The following is a 21,118-nucleotide window of genomic DNA, read 5'->3' as shown; positions in this document are numbered from 1 at the left end:
GTAAAGTAAAAAGAACAACCAGTGTGCTTTTACTTACATGTTGCCATGGAAACCGTACAACACAGTAGTTCTCTGGTTCAGTTTAGGAATTCAAAAACTTGGTTGAGCAAAACACTTTTGGCTCTCATAACAATTTCAATTATATATGGTATGTGTCTTCTTGGCATATACAGCCTTAAATTCCATGTATGTTCTTTTTTTATTTTACAGGAACACTTCCCTTACCTTGGTCTCAATCTCACGCTCCCCAGTATACATACATCATGTTTCTACCTCCCTTCCCAAGTATGCTTTTACCGGAATTACTGCATACACGAGAGATTTTTATTTCATAGGTCTGGTATATTTGTTTTAAAGGTTAAAAGAGCTGCTCTTTTTCTTTATTTATACAGTGAGTGTAATACACAGCTGTTTCACCATGATTAGCTTTAAAGTGCTGACACAGCTGGTTTGTTGTGTTTCCTTCTATTTTTCCAGCATGGGGAGCTGTAACCTGGGTCAATCCACTCGCTCCATCTATCTGGCTCTGGCATGTTTGTCCCTCGCACTCCATCTCGTTCTGGCGTTGTTTTGCCTCTCGGTCCTCCAGACCTCCTGCGTCCCTCCCGCCTCGTCTTCCTCGTCTTCCTCCGTTCCGAGAACAGACGCTGAGCATCATCGGTCTGTCTCCCACTCCTCCTCCTCTTCTCCTGCTGCCTCTTCCTCAAATAAACCGCCAGCGAGGCCCCGGAAAGAAGAGCAACACGGACCACCTGCCAACACGTTGCATCACAGAGAGACGGGCTTGTTCAGCGAAGTCACCGGGAAGGCGAAGCCACCGACCGAAGCAGGGGAAGAAACACGGAGGGTCAAAGGTCATTCTAAGCTGGAAGCGCTGTTCAAACATCCGCTGTACAATCTGCCACTTCCAAAGCTGCAAGAAGACGACTGGCTTCTGAGGGTGAAGACAGGCAAAGAGGCAGAAGACGAGGGAAGTGAGGAAGAGGAGGAAGAGAAGGAAGAGGACCCCGATTCCATTGATATTGACTGGTAAGTGTAAAATACGTGGGAAACGGATCAATGAAATTCAATCCATCAAATGCCCTATTAAACAGCATTGAAGTTCAAAGTCCAGTTGGGAAGCAACAAGTTGTTCCTGCTGACTTCAACAACATCATCAAAATGTGAACTAATGTTAATTTCTCAGCTTGCCTTGGAGGTGAGATCCTCCACTCGACGGATTTCCCTAAAAAATCAATGCAGACATTGTTGGTGGCCACAGAACGAAAACTTCTCCTATAGTCGCAGGAGGTTTAAAAGAAAGAAAAAACATGATTGGATTGCAAGAAGGTTTAGAGGAAGGATTCAACGTCGGCAGATTTTAATGCCCAGGATAAAGTAAACACACCCAGTAGCACAGGAGCCATGTTGCTTCAGTAACACACTCGTGCTGCTGTTGACAGCCGAAGCCTTAAATGTCTGACGAACAGTTGCCCACATTATAGCCTCCTCATTTCATTCCTTCAGAAATATTTCAACATAGTAACATTCATACCTCAGGTACAGCTGGAGAAGCTGCGTTGCCCCACGGGCTCAGGGAGTGCTGTACCTGATGTTAACACATATAATAGGAAGAAGCCATCATAGTATAAATCATTTATGCCCTCTGGTATATACAGTGAGTTCATTATCAGTTGCGAGAGTCCTCAGCCAACGCTTCAATGGAGCAAATAATCTTTACCCTTCAAATGTGTTTTAAACCTAAAAGTCAACCGTGTTTGTCAATAATGTGTTATTGTCTCCTCAAGGCAGAGCACCAGTGAGGAGGAAGGCTTTGACAAAGTCTCCTGGACAAGCGATGTGGAGACCCACCCTCCGTGGCTGCGCTTCCACCTGGGCATCTCTCGCTGGCAGCTGTACGACAGGAGAGATCCCAACCTGGTCCAGCTGACTCACTATCTGGCAACGCAGCACATCCTCAGTGCTGGTGAGCAAGAAACAGGAGAGAGGGGTGGAAGGTTATAGTGGAGTACGACTGAGGAAAGTGGAGGATTATCTGGCATTCAATTATCTTCCTTATTGCAGTGTTGTCTTTCTCGTCTGGGAAACTGCATCCTGAAGTGTCACACTGGTGAAATTGCATCTCAGTGCCACAGAAGAAAACCTACAGCTTGTGTCATTTCTCTCACACAACTGAAACGTATTTGTATTTTGCTCCAAACAGGGATTAAATATAATAAATCACCTGAAGTGATTACGCAGACTTTGAGTAAGATTTCATAAAGGAATGTACATTAGGATTCCTCTTGGCACGGTTGCAAAGTCACTTCTCATTTCAGCTGTAATCTGTTCATACAAACAAGCTCGACTGGGAGAGAGCCAGAGGCAAGACTAAAGTTTTCACTGCGTGAAGACAGTAAACTGTGACAAAGCTCATGTGCAGAGCAGCGAGCACTCCATTTTTAAGAAAACACATGGAGGCAGTCACACATATCCACGATGACGGATCTTTCATCGGCTCACGTTCATGTAATGAAAAGGCAAAGAACATTTTACACCGAAAGAAATCCAGCAGCTTTCAGCTGTTTTTCTCTGACCCACAAATCCTTTTGGTCAAAAAGTGAGAGGATGGAAAAGGTGGAAAAAGTTAACAGCGAGACGGTATGTGAAACTTAGACTGACTGCTTGGAGTCCAACCGTGAAGAAGGGCACACACACACACACACACACACACACACACACACACACACACACACACACACACACACACACACACACACACACACACACACACACACAATACAAAGTGAAATTAAATTATGACTTTAACAACAAGTGAAAGCACAGAAGTTCTGAGAAATATTTTGACACTTATTATAGTAGACAGTTTAAATTCAGAGCTAACTCCTGTTATAGCTCCATGGTTAAAAGCTTTCGACAAACTTTCACTGCGCCTCAACACTGAAATTCACACATGCGTTTGAACACACGTTGACATACGCCTCCTCATCTGCATGCGTGGCCCATGCATACTGAACACACATGTATTAACACGCAGCATCTCTGCGCCTTCGTTTTCCTCATCTCAGGCCCTTCTTTCCCCAGAATGAATAATGTATTGCGATTAGTGTTGTATGGTAGAGATTAAGCATTAATCTCAGCTACAGGCTGATTTATTTTTTCCTTACTATGTCATCATTTTCCATGTTTAACGTTCATCTCACCACAGCATAGTAATGTGTGGAATAGGGGGGAGAAAAGCAATTTAATGAGTAATCCAAAAGAGGTAAAGAGAGGAAAATGAGCCAATATTACTCATGACTTGCCTAAACAAATCATGTTATGGAAAATATTAAAACAGCCTATTGTGTGAAGGTGAGGCGGCCTGGTTTGAACTGGAGCACATAAAAGGGAATGAAAACATGCTTTGATTTCGCTCATTCACCCTGCGTAGTCATCTGAAGTGTGAGTCGGGTGGATCGGAAGGAAGAAAATATCCCAAACTGTCCGATATACAGCTGTGTGCGAATGTAACAGGAGTCTTATTTTAAGACGAAGGAGCTAAACTGCCTCTGTTTCTGTTGCAGTATTGTTCCGGTCTGAGAAGCTACTGGTAGATTAGATATTAATGTAACAGTAACATAAAGCACATAATCTTTATGGTGTGTTTCTTACCAAGCCTTGTATAAAATGATGAAAATAAGAAAGAGCATAACGTATGAAATGTTCAGTAGCAAGGCATTTTTAATGCATTCTTATTATTCACTTCTTTTTCAGTCCAGAAGAAAGGAGGAACCCAGCTGAAGCTGCTCATGTCGTTCCCCAACTACGGAGAAGCTCTGCTCAAGCCCATGAAGTAAGATGGAGACGGCGACTGACTGGAATATTAATGAATCCCTGAAAACATTTCGACACTCTTAGTGTTACATGAAACAAGACCTGTGTGTGTGTGTGTGTGTGTGTGTGTGTGTGTGTGTGTGTGTGTGTGTGTGTGTGTGTGTGTGTGTGTGTGTGTGTGTGTGTGTGTGTGTGTGTGTGTGTGTGTGTGTGTGTGTGTGTGTGTGTGTGTGTGTGTGTGTTGTGTTTTTGCTGCACAGACAACCGAGGGATGCAGAAACAGATGTAAACCTCTTCTACTTCTCAGACTTCGAGAGACACAACGCCGAGATTTCTGCCTTCCACCTTGACAGGTACAAATGTTGACACGCCTTGCCAGCAGGCGTCCTTTAGGGCAGACGGGCCACTCGTCTGCCGCTGGAATCATTCATTTATGAGGCTGTGCTACAGCGTCTCTGAGTTACAAGCGGGGTGAAAAATATTTATCTAGGGCAGAAGAAGAAGTGTAGACGTACGTAAAATACAAGCGGAGCAAGTCTCTTTGATGCAAAGATTTTCAAAATGGCCCCGTCACTATACGTGTGTGTTGACCCTCTCTCCCAGCTCACCTGTTTACGCAAATACTGTTGGCACAGATGTGGTTGAGAACCAGCTGCCAACACGACACATGTGCCAGTCGACCAGGCAGACGAGTTGAGATAAGAGGCAACAACCCAGCCGTGTTAAACCTTTTAAGTTGCAGGGTGGACTACAGCCCCACTGAATTGTCAGAGTCAGAACTCTCTCTTGTCTCATTTGTCTATATTTTGGTGTCTGTTCTCACGTCTCTTTCTTGCTCTGCCTCAGATTGCTGGGCTTCAACAGGATCCCGCCAGCAGTTGGTCGACTCATCAATGTCACATCAGAGATCAGAGAGATCACCACTGACAGCAGACTATCGGGGACCTTTTTCACCTCCCCTGGTACATGTATAAACACACGCGTGTGTGTGTGCCAATGCAACACGCGTGTCGCACGAATCCTGTGTTTTTAAGAAGACATGCTCTAATTGAAATACTCCTCCAGCTGGAAATGTGTGTTTCTACGGCCAGTGTGAGTACTACTGTTCAACGGAGCATCCAGTGTGTGGCCGGCCACATGTGTTGGAGGTTTCACTGGCCACCATGTTGCCGGACCTCACCCTTGCTCCACGCAGGTCATGGCGGTCACCGTGGAGGCGATCTTACAGCCGCACAAGGCGGGCACAGTGAGTACATTTTACTTCGGTTCAGTCAAATTTGATCCAATCCAAAACATTCACAACCCTTCCAGAAGATGCTATGAATGTGCGACCGGCTCTAGTAATTAAACACAAACACATATTCAAGTAATGCAAATTTCTTTTTAAATAAACAGTCATCTTAGTTAACCGTTCGAATTGCAATTGACAATATTTGCAAAGTTCAGCATGTTTAACTATCTAATTAAAAACTAAATTAAAGGTGTTTTAAAGACATTGACATGAGAATAGCTTGCGCAGGATTTTATGACAAGTCTGCTTCATATTTCTCATAATAACAAAAAACACGGTTGTGTTTTGTCAAATTGACACCAAGTTTGATGATATGAGCTGTTTATTGTAATTTGTGTGTAATTTATTCAATTCGCATGAAATGACATTTATTTTTCCATCTAAAGCCATTCACATAAAAAAGCAAAGTCTTAAAAAATATACGACAATAACAAGAACAAAGTAAGACAAGTCAAGAAAATCAATAAGTGTTCCATGAACGGTTAATACCGTCATTTGAAACCACATTGTTGGTGTATAAATATTGGTTTCCTGTTGCAGACTGTAATAGATTTTCCATTATTAAGGTAGAAACAGAAAGATAATTACTTAATAAATACACCTGTCCCACCTAGTGATGTTTATCTGGGGTGTGTGTGTGTGGGGGGGGGTTCAAGGAATGGCTTTGTCCGTCAAATCTAGTCAAGTATATGACGCAACCTGCAAAAACTTGCTTTGGCAGCCCCTTTATTCGGTTCCTGAAGTCATTATCTGGGTTTGAATGTAATTGTTTTCGTCCATCTGTCCTGCATTGCTTGAATATGAAATGCTTTTGATTTAAATTATGATTTTCTACTGCTCTCTGGTGGTAGAAACTGCAACACAACTCTAAAGCAGGGGCGTCGAACAGATTTGACTTCAGGGGCCACACACAGCCCAGAGTGGGCCGGAACAGTAAAATAGTATCGCAAGAATCTTCAAATTTAAACTTCAAAGGTTTTCTTTGTTGTGGAGCAGAGTTTATGTAATAACCATGTCTATATTTTCACACAGCTAATCAATTACTACTAAATATGACTAAAATCTCAACTTATATTCTTCTGGTGCAAATACAGTAGAAAAGAAAAGGAAAGGCTACAGCATTGTGATAAGCGGGAGAAAATGGATGGATGGATGGTCAATTTTAATATTGTTATTTAACTACATGTGGTTGACGGACTGAAATGAACAGAACATTTATGTTAAATTATACTGCTACCAAAATACAAGCAAGTTGTATAACTGAAATTAGTTTCATTATAACAGAAATGTGCTGATATTTTGACAATACTAGACATTATTCTGTCTTTGGTCTCATCCTCATCCATATATGTTGTGCAGCTCTCCTAACAGCTTCAGCTCACTGAATTACTATTTACTATGAGGTCAAAAGAAGCCAAAATACTGAGTATTCCCTAAATTTGAGCAGTGACACTTTTGCGTATTAGGTGGCAGTTCTTTGATTTTCTGCAAGTTTTTAAGGGGGTTTATTTTTTTTACTTAATACTTATAAAGAGTTTGAGCTCTGCTGTTGTTCACTATTCAATCCACCAGCAAAAGCTCTGAAAGTGAAAACTTTCATTGCTTTTTTTCGTGTCTGTGTACAAGACAACGGTGCTTGGAGGCCCTAAAAAATAAAACTTTTTAAAAATGCTCCGACGTGGAAACACGCTAAAGTCCAAACTTCTCTGAAACGTTGAGTTGATGGTCACAGTCGTGTTGTTCTCCGTGAACTTGTGTGTGTGGTTTAATTAACAGCACCCACTAGTGGCCCAACATGAAAACTACATCATTTCAGCATTTCTGCCTTTTTCGTGTAAACAGACATTGTTTTCAAAACATTGCTGCGTAAACACGGAAGTTTTCCGAAACAAAAAAAACAGAAAAACGGTACGTTTTCACTTGAAACATTGTCGTGTACATGGGGCCTCAGACAGAAAACAGATGAGACACCAGATTTACAAGACGGGATAGGCTAAGGTTAGCTTTTTAGTTTGCTAAATTCAGTATAACAGCACACTACATGCGAGGACCGTTGAGTTTCTATTAATTGTTCATTTTTAAAAGTTTCTAATTAAAAATGATTGCCTGCTGTATCTATTAGGTTATGATAAAAATGATAGGAGAGTCAAACTTATCAATACATTTAGCATCAGTGTTGTTTGAACTAAAAAATAAAGAAGGAAGAGTTCAGAAATGCTTTGCGTCACTGCCGCTGCTCTGTTGTTTCCAGGTGGGAGAAAAACCCGGATTACTGCGACACGGTGAAACAGACGCCTCCTTACAGCCACGGCACCAGACTGGTGGATCTCATAGACATGGCGATACTGGACTTCCTCATGAGTCAGTTAACAACACTCCTAAAGAAGAATCTTGTCTTTTAAGATGCTATCATCCTTCTGCCTTAAGTTAAAACAAATTCAAAAATCTTCCCTATAAGGCAACATGGACAGACATCACTACGAGACGTTTGAGAAATTTGGGAATGAGACATTTCTGCTGCACCTGGATAACGGACGAGCGTGAGCAGTCGCACTTCATGAACTCACTGTTTGAGTTAATTTCTCAATAAGATATAAATTTGATCAAAATATTCTGGCATGCAATCATTTATTTGACTTTAATAAAAGAATAAACGATTGAAGACATGGAGGCACTGAGGCCTTTAGTCAGCCCACATTTGAATGGGTTTTGCTCTGTAATTGATTTTCTTTTTAACGAGAAAACTTAAGATTGTTGTGGATGATCGAACAATATTGTCTCACTTTTTTATGTGGCAAGGGAAATGTATTTATGTAGCCCCATTCAGACACAAGGCAACTCAAAATGTTTTATATGGAAATAAAGGAAATACGTGAAAAAAAAATGCCATTATGAGATGCATACAAAAGATAATAAAGTCAAACCTTTATTAAGATAAAGGTAATAAAACAGGTAGATTCTGTTGTTTAATGGGAATCCTGGGCTAATATGTTTTCAGTCCACGGATGGGTGTTGAGAAAGTTGAGCGTGAGTTTAATAGAAACAGCAAGTTTTGAATGTTAATTCAAGGTGCTTGATTGGAACTAAGTACTTTCATTCAATTGGAAGGATTGACATGACTAAAATCAATGTTGTTGACATTCCTTCAGGTTTGGGCGGCACTCTCAGGATGAGCCATCGATATTAACTCCTCTCACACAATGTTGCAGGTAAACGAAAGTGAAAAAAAGACAGATGAATGACTGATAAGCACAATCAAACATTAACAGAATCCTGTAAGGTGTGATTGGACGAAAAAAAAAGAAATCAAAAGAGAAGTTTCAAAGTCCAATATCTTCATCTCTCTGCAGGATCCGCCACTCCACCCTCCAGCGCCTGCACCTCTTGTCCCTGCCTGACCTCCGTTTGAGCGACGTCATGCGGGAGTCGTTGGCTCGGGACCCTCTGGCAGATGTGGCCCCCCTCCTCTCCGAGCCACATCTCTCTGCTTTGGACCGACGCCTCAACACCGTCCTGAAAGAGGTTTCCACCTGTCAGGCCTCGCACAACGATGTGATTTACGACGACATGGAGGGAAACGATTAGACGAATTTATCCTGGCTGAATCATCTGTTTTGTATCCTGTAAATCTCGCTTTGACCCTGAAATACTGGTTTTGCTTGTTTCAACTAAAGGTCATGTTTGTTCATGTTTGCATTAGTCACTGGCTTCAGACACGCAATGTGAGAAAGAAGAAGTCGTCGTCATCAAATGTTTGTATTTATTTTAAAGTATCGAAGATGACTTCTTGTACTTCTCCTCCACTAGTTTATCCACCTCAGGCTCAGTGGGCTCTGGAAGTGACAGGAGCTGACTTTGGGTGAACACATGGTACAGAAAGCCCAGCTGAAACACATTACACCGATGTGGTTGTACCGAAGTCCCAATTCATTCTCTCTTTGTGGAATAAATGAACAGATGCTCGTGAAAGGAAACTGCAGTCTGTGTAATATTTGGCATATGTGTATTCCCCTGTTATTATTAGGTCATAAGAAATTATATTTATTAATGATTTTCTCAGCTGCCTTTTATAAACCAACTGCCCAATTCAGTTCAATACAATTACATTTATATAATGCCATTGCCATTGGATTGTTGGAGAAGCTCGGTGTAGGTCTCCTCTCTTGACCTGTAGTAGCTTCACTAGAAAATGGTCCGGGGTGGCCTGAACCAGCCCTAACTGTAAGCTTTATCAAATAGAGAAGTCTTAAGAAAAACCTTAAAGGTAGATTCTCTGCCAGCCTCCCTAACTGAAACTGGAAGCTCGGTCCATATGAGAGAAAACCGGATTGATTAAAGTATGTACAGTATGATCATATAAGTGGATGAATGTTTGTTGACAGGTGAGGATGAAGCCCCACTGCAGAGGCTTCAGGAGGACAGTAACACCACTGCAGAAGAAAACGGCAGGGTCACAATCCACTTGTATTTCTTTGATTCTCCTCCAAAAAAAACAAAACCGTCAATCACCCCCAACAAAAGAACTCCTACTGCCCTATCAGTACAGAGCACAGGATTTTCAATAAACAAAACACCATTTGGTTAGGGAAATTCAAAACAAAACAATTACTCTTGAGGCCCAACAGGCTGGGAGGAAGCTGGTGCTTCCTAACATTTCTCCACTCGTCCCCCTTCTGGTTCACACGTCGGGTAAACAGGAGAGATAATCTGCAATGAGAGTCTTCTGACCAGGACAATGCTGTACAGTGAACTGGTATGGCTGGAGAGCTAAGCACCAACAAAGGATTCTTCCGTTCTGATGTTGTTTCCAGTGCATCCAGGTCAATGGTCTATGGTCACTTTGCAGGACAAACTCTCCTCCCAGAAAATAATACTTTGATGAACCAATAGCCAACTTTATAACCAATCCTTCTTTTTCCACAGTAGAGTATTTTTTTCTCCCGATCAAACAGTTTCTTGCTCAGAAAAAGGATCGGCTTCTCCTCTCCAGGTTTTCCTTGGGCCAGCACTGCTCCTAATCCAACACCAGAAGCATCCACCTGTACGAGAAGCTGTTTGGTGAAGTTTTTAACACCCAGACTGAATCTTCACAGTCAGTACTCCAAATCACTTTCGAAGTCAATTTCTTCATTTAATGAGTGAGAGGGTCTGCTATTGTAGCGAAATGGGGATTGAATCTTCTATACCACCCCACTAATCCTAGGAAATACCTTACTTGCTTTTTAGTTTTAGGCCTGGGAATCATTTGTACAGCCTTTATCTTCTCTATTTGTGGTTGTATTTGTCCACGACCAACTAGGTACCCAGGATATCTCACCTCTTCTTGAGCCCAAGAGCACCTAGCTGTGTTGAGGGTCTGGCCGGCTTTCAGTATCTTGGCCAGGACAACCTCTAGATGCTGCAGGTGCTCCTCCCAATACTCACTGTAGATTACCACATCATCGAGGTACACTGCTGCAAATTTAGGGGCGCCGTTAACCACGATGTCCATTAATCTTTGGAAAGTTGCAGGAGCCCCATGAAGCCCAAAGGGTAAAACAGTGTAATGGAGCAAACCCATTCCGGGAATCTGAAATGCTGTGTATTCTTTGCGAGATAGGTCAAGAGGCAACCAAACAAAACCATCAAGGGAAAATTACCCCCAACAACAGAACCATTTTCTTCTTCATGAGCTGTGTCCCACACAATACATATGTGGCCTCCTTCCCCAGCCGTCTTCACTCCTCATATCCTCTCTGCTCCTACCTAGTCTTCGCCCCACTTCGAAATTCCTATTGCCCTGTCAGTACAGAGCACAGGATTTTGAGGAAACGGTTATGGAAATTCAAAACAAAACAATCAATGTTGAGGCCCAACAGGCTGGGAGGAAGTTTGTGCTTCCTCAGAATGTTCTGCCTCCCATTCTATTTTTAGAAAACCTATAGGAAGCTCCAGTAAGTCGGAACTCTAACAACTAACTAACAGCACCAACAGCTCGCGAAATATGAGTGTCCAGAGCTTTATGAGTTGAAAGGAGAATTGTTTAAATTGTCACCAACAAGCCAATGAAGAGAAACACAAATTGGATTGATGTGATCTCTCCTGCTGGCTCCTGTCAGTATTTTAGTGCAGCATTTTGATTGAATCAATTGAAGACTTCTTAAGTTAGTACGACAAACATCGATTCATTCATGCTTTTAGGTTTTTGAGACAACTCAAACTTGTTCAAAACAAGTTCAACTAACAGAAACTACTTTCAGTTTCCAGTGGGAGGAACTAGGTATTTGTGGGCAGTGTTGACTCACAAGGTAATTTAAATGAACTGGAAAGCCTTTGTGTCTGACACCAATTCCGGACTTTGATCTCAAAAGGTGTGTCGCAGGAGGAGTACAGGACTGCTGGACGGTAACATATCGAAAAGGACTCTAGTGCATTGTTGCTGAACCCAGTGAAGCTTTTTGCCATCAAATTGCAAGCGGGAGACCACAAGAAACAACAATGGACTGGCTGGAATTTCGAACTAACAGTCAGCTGCTGAACTATTTACGTCACAATAAAAATACAATCGCTCACATGGAAAACCCGGGAACCTTTCTCAACCAGCTCAAGGATCACGACATTATCTCAGAGGAGGAATGCAAGGTAATGTGGCTAAAGAGAGAAATATCCTGTGTTATTCTCAGTCAGGAGTGCTGTCAGATGTCATGAGAGACCCAAGAAAATGTAATTAATTGAATTAATAAAATAGAAATAAAAGTTAGTAAATACAAATAGAATTAAGAACAGAAATAGAAATGGACTAAAACATCCATTAGCATCAAACAGATGCAAATCGCGATTTGTGGGGATGAAAATAAGCCCAACTCACTGAATCATGTGACGTCGTAGTTAAACTGGGAGCTTGTTAATTCGGACTCTGGTGGGTTTAGGGTTAGGGTTTAATCTCTTAGACTTGAAATGAAAGTAATGGAGCAACTGTGTTTTTCTCTATACACTGACGAGGTTATTGAAATCAACTGGAGCTTGTCATTAAAGTGTCTGCCACACAAGAATATTACTGAAAAATAATTATTTCAGTTGTATGTCATTAACCTGAATGTTGTTTGATTAGTTGTTTTGGGGGGTTTTTTTGCGTTGTGTTAAGTTTTTGTTAAATTTTGTGTTGTAACTGAAACAGAAACTTAATTGCAGATTATTTCATTCAGATCTTTTATGTTAACATTGTGACCAGTTTTTCAATGCATCAACAATCAATGCATGTATACGGTCGACTCACACTGTGGACTCAGCCCAGAGGTTTAACTGTTGTAAGGCACAGGGGTAGAAAATATCTGAGAGCTATACATCTTTCAAATCTTTAAAAAAGAAAAAGAAATGGCTGCCTCTGTGAGACTAACGTCATCCTCTCCTTCAGTTGTTTGTAATCGTCTGTCACTATACCACAGTGTTGTAACAGCTTGTGGGACTGCTCTGTATAATAAAGCAGCATGACTTACAGAGGAATGTTTGAATGGGCGCAGTAGTAATAGATCAGCATAGAAGGTGTGAATCCAGTTCCGTTTAAGTGACTCCATCAAACTCATTTTATGGTTCAACCTCTCAACACCTGAGTTGAAACAGTATCAAATATATAATGGGAATTTGGCCTGAATTTATATTTTATTGCATGTCTTGAATTGAAACGTTTATTTCAGACATGTGGGCACAAATTAATTTATTCAAAACAACAACAACAAAAACAACACAGAACAAATAAACATAACAGATCAAAGCAAAGCAAAGCAAAGAACCAGAAAAGTAAGTCTGTCTTAACACTCAATCACTCAACACTGATTGTTTGTATGCTTTCTTGGTTGCAGAGGGTGATTGACATGGAAGGTTGTGAACAGAAAAAAGGCATTTATGAAATCCTTGAAAAGGTGGTGAAGACTCAGCAAAATAACATCCGACAATTCTGGAAGTGTGTTTTCGAGGATGTTATTAGGCAACAGTACACTGTAATAGAAAATCTGTACCAACACCTCTTGGACGGTAAGAGATTTAATATAATGATGTTAATGTTTCTGTTTGCTACTTTTTTTCTTTGTTAATATTGTATAAATATGGGTGCTTCTGCAACTATGGGCACTCATAACTACTCTATATCAGTTTAAAAAAAACAACTTCTGCTTTGTTTGTTGTATTAGTCATAGTGTGCAAAATATATATATATATATATATATATATATATATGTTTGACAGGTCTACTGTCCGGCTGTGTGAAGCAATAAAGAAAACGACTCGTCAACTCTGTCCGTCTCCTCTTTCACGGCTTCCACAATATAATAGTTTTAAAAAAAAATTGGGCTGTAAGGAAATAGACAAAACACAAACCAATTGTGAACATTGTCACACCACAACACAGAGGTAACATGACTAACTTACATGTTCACCAACAAAGACACCACGTTGAAAAGTGTTGCCTCCACAGAGGACAGCAGACCTGAAACACAATTAAGCACAGGACATAGTCAGATCAACAAGATAAAACCAGATGAGATGCAATTGTTGGCTTTTCTTTGTAAAAGTGCCCTAAAATGACTTTGTTGTATTTAAAGCTATGTAGATAAAGTTGAAATGAATTGAATTGAATAAGAGAAAGAGAAAGCATATACGAATAAATAAAAATAAATAAATAAATAAAAACCTTTTTAAAGACTCGTATCAATACCGGTACCGGCAAGTAGCTAAAAGTTAGTACTTGAACTTGTCCTTTAAAAAGCTGGTATCTGTGCTTTCCAAGATGATAAGTGGCAAACAAGCTCGGCAAAGAAGGAAACTGAAAGGACGCAGGAGCAACCAGGTCCCTCATCCAAGGTTCCTCCTAGGAGGGTGGCAAAGTCTGTGAAAACGCCTCAGTGTAAGTCAACTCTTAACGATGTTGGTTTTAGCAGTCAGATTTCATATATAAACTACACATTTATCCATCTAACAACTGTTGTTGAAATGTTTTTTCTTTTTCAATTCTTTAGCTCCTTCCATGAAAAAGAAAGAAATTTGGCGTAAGCCTCGGCTGCCTGTGACTTGTGGAAAGAAGACGGGAACCTTACATAAATCAAAACTTTCAAGAGGTTGGACATACAAAAGTAAAATAGAAAATATCAAGTAACTGACTGCTTTTATGAAAGATTTCTGGGTCTAAATGCCCCTGTATGAATACATCGCTTCACCCTGTCATATTTGGGATCATATGAAACTTCTCATACTCTTTTTAACAATCCCAAGTCCAACTCATCACCCGATGACGGCCCTCATGTAAACCTACAGCACAACTCTGCCTTTCACCAGCTGCTCTCAAATCTTTTGTTTACTTTGAAAAAAAGAAATACACCAAATCCTCCAACAATTGTGACAAAAAGTAACCGAAATCATCTTTTGACCTTGTAATAGCTGTTCTGAGTCTAATTAAAGAAGAAATAAATAATTAGAATGGAGTTCGATCATCAAGATATCCAACTGCTTATTTGTACAGTGTGTCGCACAGTTAAAATCAGAAGAGATCAATTTGTTGGGCGTTCTGATCTCTTTCCAATGAAATAAGACACTTTTGTATTGTTTTGTCCTTCTACCTGTGGTAGATGTATTTCACTTTAGAATAATCACGACGATGTCTGTCTTACTCCGTGACTTTATTCTCCATCTTGGATCCCGTGACGTTTCCACTCTCGTCATACACTCTCGCGGGATTTTAACAACAGTACAACATGTACATAGTGCACCATCTAGTGGGCAGGACGAACTTAACACAATATGTTACAACTTTGATGTGAAGAAATCTTTTTTGTTATAATTATCTAAATGCGTCACAAATAGAACTCAAGCCTACAAACCTGGCCGGACGCTCTTCACACTGCTACCTTCAGAAATTAATTGTCTGATGTCTTACTTTCAAACAGAGATCAGGTTTGTGCATGCAAACTGGCTGAATGTGAAGTTATTATTGATTTATTATTCATGTATTTATGTCTCTTTAGGTGGAAATAATGGAAATCCCCCTCAGGGCTTACTGAGTTTTGCAACAGAAGTTCCCTGAACATGACATAGTAGACACATTTGCAACATGTTTTTAAAATGCATGTCCTGTGACTATTACTTATCTAATATGGTCTGATGCAATTTTTTCTCACTATTTCTTGATCAAGTTTTTTCTCATTTCAATTTCAAGGCATTTCGGTGCATCGAGTGAGAGTAAGAGATCATTTCCAATCATAAAGGGGCCAAAGACCTGTCGTTTTTGTTACCAATATGATGTAAAGTAAACAATTTTAAATATTCTTCACAAGCATGACATCTTGGTGTTTAGAACAATTAATAATTCATGTTTTATGTTTTATGTGACTTTCATAAATGTATTTTAATTGGTGTAAGAGAAAACAGTAGAAGTGTGTTAGTTACCCAATATAAACTCCTGCCCAATATCAGACTTGAAATACAAACTGATAAATGACAATAGAAAGTAAAGATAGGTACCCTATATAGTTCATATAATTATGTTGTTTATGTTTTATCTGTACAACCAATTCTCTGATGTTTCAGGATGGAAATGCATTACTGCTGGTGGTAAATGGTTCACGGCCAATGAATTTGAGATACATGGAGGAAGAAAAAGGTCCAGAAAGTGGAAGGAAAGTATTCGATGCATGGGAATCCCTCTTGGTGAACTCATAAAGGTTTGTTTTAAGGCAGCTTTTTTTTTGTTTTGTTTTGTTTTGTTTTCTATTTAATTTAATTTAATTTAATTTAATTTAATTTAATTTAATTTAATTTAATTTAATTTAATTTAATTTAGTTTAGTTTAGTTTAGTTTAGTTTAGTTTTATTTTATTTTATTTTATTATTTATTTGAATTTGAATTTGAATTTTTTTTTGTGGGGGGGTATAACTCACTCACATTTTGCTGTGACATGTGTTTCCTGTCCTCTTTCTTTGTAGGACGGCCACCTGAAAGTTAAACGCCGTAAGTGATCACAATAAAGAAATTATTATTTTGTTGAATGTAATTAATAAAGTGATGTCAAAAATTTTCACACACAAAGTAAAAAAATAAATAAAAGACGTTCTTAATGTAGAAACAGTTGACTTGTGTTCAACAAAAATTAATTTATGAGGTAGTTTCATCATTATTTAGTCAATTTAACTGGACACTGACCTGTTATTTTAATTTTACAAAATTAGAATGAATAATTATGAAGAATATATAAAGATAAATTCAATATGATGAGGATTTTTGGGGGGTAATCATTTTCATTTCATATCATTTCTTTCTTCTTTTTTTTTCCCTTGTCCTGTTCGGCAGCTTGGGCCAACAATATGATGTGATTGAGAGCCTTCTGAGTCAGAACAGTTTTTGGTCTTGCAACAGGGAGAGACCTGGGGTCTCCTCCTGTTGCCTCCTCCATCAGAAGTTGGCATGGCTGCCGTACACGACCGGGGGGAACGCACAAAGAGAGAGAGAAGAGAAGAGAGAGAAGAGAAGTTGAGGGGGAGGGGGGAGGGCGGAAGGGGATAATATACATACCCTTGTTGTGCTACATATATTATTTGCAGTTATCACATTGATCCAAATACTTTACAACTGTTTTTGGATTAAACCAGCCTGAGCAGCTCTATCTAGACAGGAACATGAATTAACAAAGAGGCAACAACAAAAGAGGAGAATATCATCACAAAAGATTTCATATCATTTCAACAACTTACTGTATATTTCACTATGCTGACTTAACTTAACTACGGTATGTAAAGTCAGTTTAACTATTGACCTTTGCTACTCAACTATAGTTAGTAAAGCAATCTAAGCCATATCTTGTGTTTCGCACTTAACTCAACTAAATATATGTGGCGACTGGATTTGTATTCACTTAAAATCATTATCACGACAAAGAGAGTAGCCTAAGGGCTCATTTACATGAAAACGTTTCAAGTGAAAACTCGCATTGCATTTTCATTTCAGAAAAGTTTCACCTTTTCACGACAGCATTCTGAAAACGAATTCCATTCTCACCAGCAGAAACACTGAAAATTATGTAGTTTGCATGGAAGGCCACCAGTGGTTGCTGTTGGTTGTTTTGCTATCGAAATCACACATGTGCAGAAAACAATAAATAACAAGTACACAGCCATTTCTATGGACAGACGACTAAGTTGACTTGCTAATACGAGTGACTCAAATATAAAACTACCGAGTCCCAGGAGAACAAGGATTGGGAGTCATGACCCTCTGGAGGAAAACATTGTTCTTATTGTCCATCTACTGAGCTTGTGCAGAAGAACTATTTACAACAGTCATGATGTGCATGCGCAGTAACAATGTTTCTACATCTATATCTATCTAAATGGAGCCCAAGGGTTTCCAGAAAGTCTTGTTTTTGTCCGTCTACACGACGACGGAATCGGAGCCTTTTAAAAAAGTTCCACCTTCTGAGCCGTTTTAAAAAAGTTTTGACTCAGAGCAACACTGTCATGTAACTTGAAAACAAAAGTTTTCCATTTTCACTTGAAAACGTCATGTAAAGGGGCCCTAAGGTACACCTACTGAACCTGATGATGTCAACGACTTCGACACAATATAGTTGAGTAAATTCAAATGAAAGACATGATAAAAAAATCTCATGCCTCACATAATTAATACATACAATAAATAAATCTAATAATTACAAACAAATCTGCTCAGGTGGAGACCTGCTGCCAACAAATAAGACCATATCAATGACAATAGCAAAACATGTGGTTGTTTCAAATGTCACTATTAAACAATATTATTTGATTTGTCATCCTGAGCTAAGATGGTGTTGAATAGCTGTTGTGGGTGAATTTGTACCTGAGTGTATTGAGCACCTTAAAGTAAAGTATATTAATTCTGTTGATGGTTTTATCACATTGTAGGGTGTCAGAAAGGTTTGAATCGTCAGACCATGAATCAGCAAAATCAGCGTTACCGGCAGCAACAAGATCATGGCTACCGGGAGCAACAAGATCATGGCTACAGGGAGCAGCAGACTCAACAGGATCGTGGCTACAGGGAGCAACAGGATCATGGCTACAGGGAGCAACAAGATCATGGCTACATGGAGCAACAGTATCATGACTACAGGGAGCAACAGGATCATCGCTACAGGGAGCAACAGTATCATAGCTACAGGGAGCAACAGTATCATGGCTACATGGAGCAACAGGATCATGGCTACATGGAGCAACAGGATCATGGCTACATGGAGCAACAGGCTCAACAGGATCATGGCTACATGGAGCAACAGGCTCAACAGGATCATGGCTACAGGGAGCAACAGGCTCAACAGGATCATGGCTACAGGGAGCAACAGGATCATGGCTACAGGGAGCAACAGGTTAATGGCTACAGGGAGCAACAGGATCATGGCTACAGGGAGCAACAGGCTCAACAGGATCATGGCTACAGGGAGCAACAGGCTCAACAGGATCATGGCTACAGGGAGCAACAGGATCATGGCTACATGGAGCAACAGGTTAATGGCTACAGGGAGCAACAGGATCATGGCTACAGGGAGCAACAGGCTCAACAGGATCATGGCTACAGGGAGCAACAGGATCATGGCTACAGGGAGCAACAGGATCATGGCTACATGGAGCAACAGGATCATGGCTACAGGGAGCAACAGGCTCAACAGGACCATGGCTACAGGGAGCAACAGGCTCAACAGGATCATGGCTACAGGGAGCAACAGGCTCAACAGGACCATGGCTACAGGGAGCAACAGGCTCAACAGGATCATGGCTACAGGGAGCAACAGGCTCAACAGGACCATGGCTACAGGGAGCAACAGGCTCAACAGGATCATGGCTACAGGGAGCAACAGGATCATGGCTACAGGGAGCAACAGGATCATGACTACAGTGAGCAACAGGATCATGGCTACAGGGAGCAACAGGATCATGGCGACAGGGAGCAACAGCGTCATCGTCACAGGGATCAACAGAGGATGGGGTATGGATCAAAGAGAAAGGGCTGGGGTCGGGAGAGGCCAAGGTGTGAGAGAGGCCAGAGGGTGAGACCAGTGTACTGGACAAATGGATGCAGTACAAGGGTAGTGTACAGGGGCAGAGAAAGAGCAGTGAGGGAAAGAGGGATGTTTGACTAGAAGAAAAGGAGTTAATTTTCTATTACAAGCTAAAGCTAAGCAGGCATTATTAGTTCTCGATTATAAGGCTTACGGTGTGAAGTTTAACAAGAAATCATGTTTGAACTGGTTCAATGTGTGATCTTTGTCTTGCTGTGAAATGAAGAATGATAATATGACACACACACACACACACAGAATCAGTTACACAGCAATTGACAGTTTGTTGTACCATCTCCATTTTGCACATAGCACATGAACAATCACGAGCACGAACATGCACACACAACAAACACATATAGGAGTAGAAAAATACAAACACAGGTTTCACGGTCAGCTTGAGCAAGAACCAAAAAGAGGAACCAGGCGCGGCTGGAAAAGTACCAGAAGATGGCCTCGGTTGAATTCGAAGATCACGAGCAAAGAGGGCATTCTGATGTTCACTGCGGCAAAAATGAACCAATAATGTTGTTTTAAGAATTTATAAATAATGATGTGATGAATGCATTAAATGACTATTCAGTGATACTGACACATGCTGCAAGTTTCTTTTTTTTAAACAATGTCCTTGTGTCTTAAGCCAGGACCATAAAACCCAACCCCGACAGTACCAAGTGCACGTCAACAAAAGAGAGGTGCGGTCGTTAACAGAGGTGGTTGTTGTTACACAGTTCTGGCCTTAGGCTGCTGCGCAGAACTGGCAATGTCGACTGAAGCATGGGCATGACCTCTGGATGCTTGATCGTGAGAGCATCCTCACCACCCAGCCTAAACAGTTACTCAGTTGTGTTTCTCCTGTCTACTGAATCGCAGCAGGGACTGGGTAACCTTACCCTTGAGACGGAGGGCTGGAGACCTGGTGGAAGTCAGGTTAATTTGCAGGTTGACAAGGGGCATCAGTTATATCAAGCCTGCAGTAAATGTCCATGGTGGAGAGTGATGGTGGTGTTTGGGTTCAGGTTCTCTTTGTACCTTTTTAAGTAATTATCATTAGTTGTTTGTTTTTTTTCTCCTTAACAGTTCTGGGATTTTTCTTTATACAATACAGTTAAAATACTTTTTGTAACCTCTGGGGAGCACTGTGAATAAAAACAACTGGGAAAGAACACTCCTGCCTAGCTGTGTGCTTCCTCCAGCACTAAGCCAACCATCACTTTCAGTTTTGGTCGAGTAATTGTCTAATAGTTAACTTGATTTTAGCCTCTTCAATGCAATTAAATAAAAACAAATAATCACACAAAAATAAAGTTTCCAATAACAAAGATCAACCGAAAATAATTGTTAGGTGCAAACTTACATTGGAATGAATAAAGTCGCCAAGGTCACTGTATACAACAGACTTTTTAAACTCCCTTCACTTCCAAACCACTAGGCAACATATGTAGCTCACATTTAATTTGGATTTTTGGATTTATATGAAAACAATATTTTGCTTCATACTATCTCGTTTACAGATGGACATTACACATTAACACATTCGCTTTGCCTCAGGAGCTTATCAAAAGAAGGCTAAGTGAACAATGAAGACGTGTTAACTTAACCTAAAGACTCCATTTTACAAAACCGGAATGTGCTGCAATTTTATGCAATTGACAAATAGTACATCATAATAATTTATTTCCCACAGTGGCTCTAGCAGTGCGGTTTCAGTTTATGAAAATGCTTCAGTCATTCAACGATATGAAATCTAGACTTCAGCACAACAGTCTTTTAGTCCTGCAGAAGGTCAAATAATATAAAAATAGAATAGAAAGTGGACCACTTCGTAAAAGGATACAATACCTGAAAAGCAAGGGAAGGAAACCTCTCGTTTTAGAAATTTACAATACTATGACAAATTGTACTGTTGTATGTCACAAGCAAAAACACGACAGTTTGTTTAATCAAAAGCTTTTCCATT

The 21,118-nt window shown here is 40.3% G+C and overlaps 2 protein-coding genes across 3 annotated transcripts; both read left to right on the top strand.

The window, feature by feature from the left end:
- Positions 1 to 478: 478 nt before the first annotated feature.
- Positions 479 to 8,692, top strand: LOC308124290 (extracellular serine/threonine protein kinase FAM20C-like; the record flags this gene model as incomplete). The annotated part of the gene is made up of 10 exons (XM_080487213.1): positions 479 to 1,029; positions 1,788 to 1,966; positions 3,757 to 3,835; positions 4,077 to 4,169; positions 4,663 to 4,778; positions 4,882 to 5,062; positions 7,359 to 7,468; positions 7,566 to 7,647; positions 8,257 to 8,316; positions 8,458 to 8,692. 10 exons carry the CDS (start codon positions 479 to 481, stop codon positions 8,690 to 8,692), a joined length of 1,686 nt encoding a protein of 561 aa, XP_080343339.1.
- Positions 8,693 to 11,427: 2,735 nt separating this feature from the next.
- On the top strand, positions 11,428 to 20,318 carry LOC308125111 (uncharacterized protein). Of its 2 annotated transcripts, none has more exons than XM_080488627.1 (7): positions 11,428 to 11,728; positions 12,946 to 13,117; positions 13,869 to 13,985; positions 14,098 to 14,196; positions 15,662 to 15,795; positions 16,058 to 16,082; positions 18,008 to 20,318. In XM_080488627.1, exons 1-7 carry the CDS (start codon positions 11,585 to 11,587, stop codon positions 19,237 to 19,239), a joined length of 1,923 nt encoding a protein of 640 aa, XP_080344753.1. In that variant the 5' UTR covers positions 11,428 to 11,584; the 3' UTR covers positions 19,240 to 20,318. The 2 variants fall into 2 exon arrangements, with proteins under 2 accessions (XP_080344753.1, XP_080344752.1); XM_080488626.1 differs by having other exon boundaries at positions 14,098 to 14,211; positions 18,008 to 20,312.
- The last annotated feature ends 800 nt before the right edge of the window (positions 20,319 to 21,118 follow it).

Source organism: Lipophrys pholis (genome assembly GCF_963383615.2).
Source record: "Lipophrys pholis genome assembly, chromosome: 19".
Taxonomy (NCBI): Eukaryota; Metazoa; Chordata; class Actinopteri; order Blenniiformes; family Blenniidae; genus Lipophrys; species Lipophrys pholis.
This window is presented reverse-complemented; position numbering and strand designations above follow the sequence as displayed.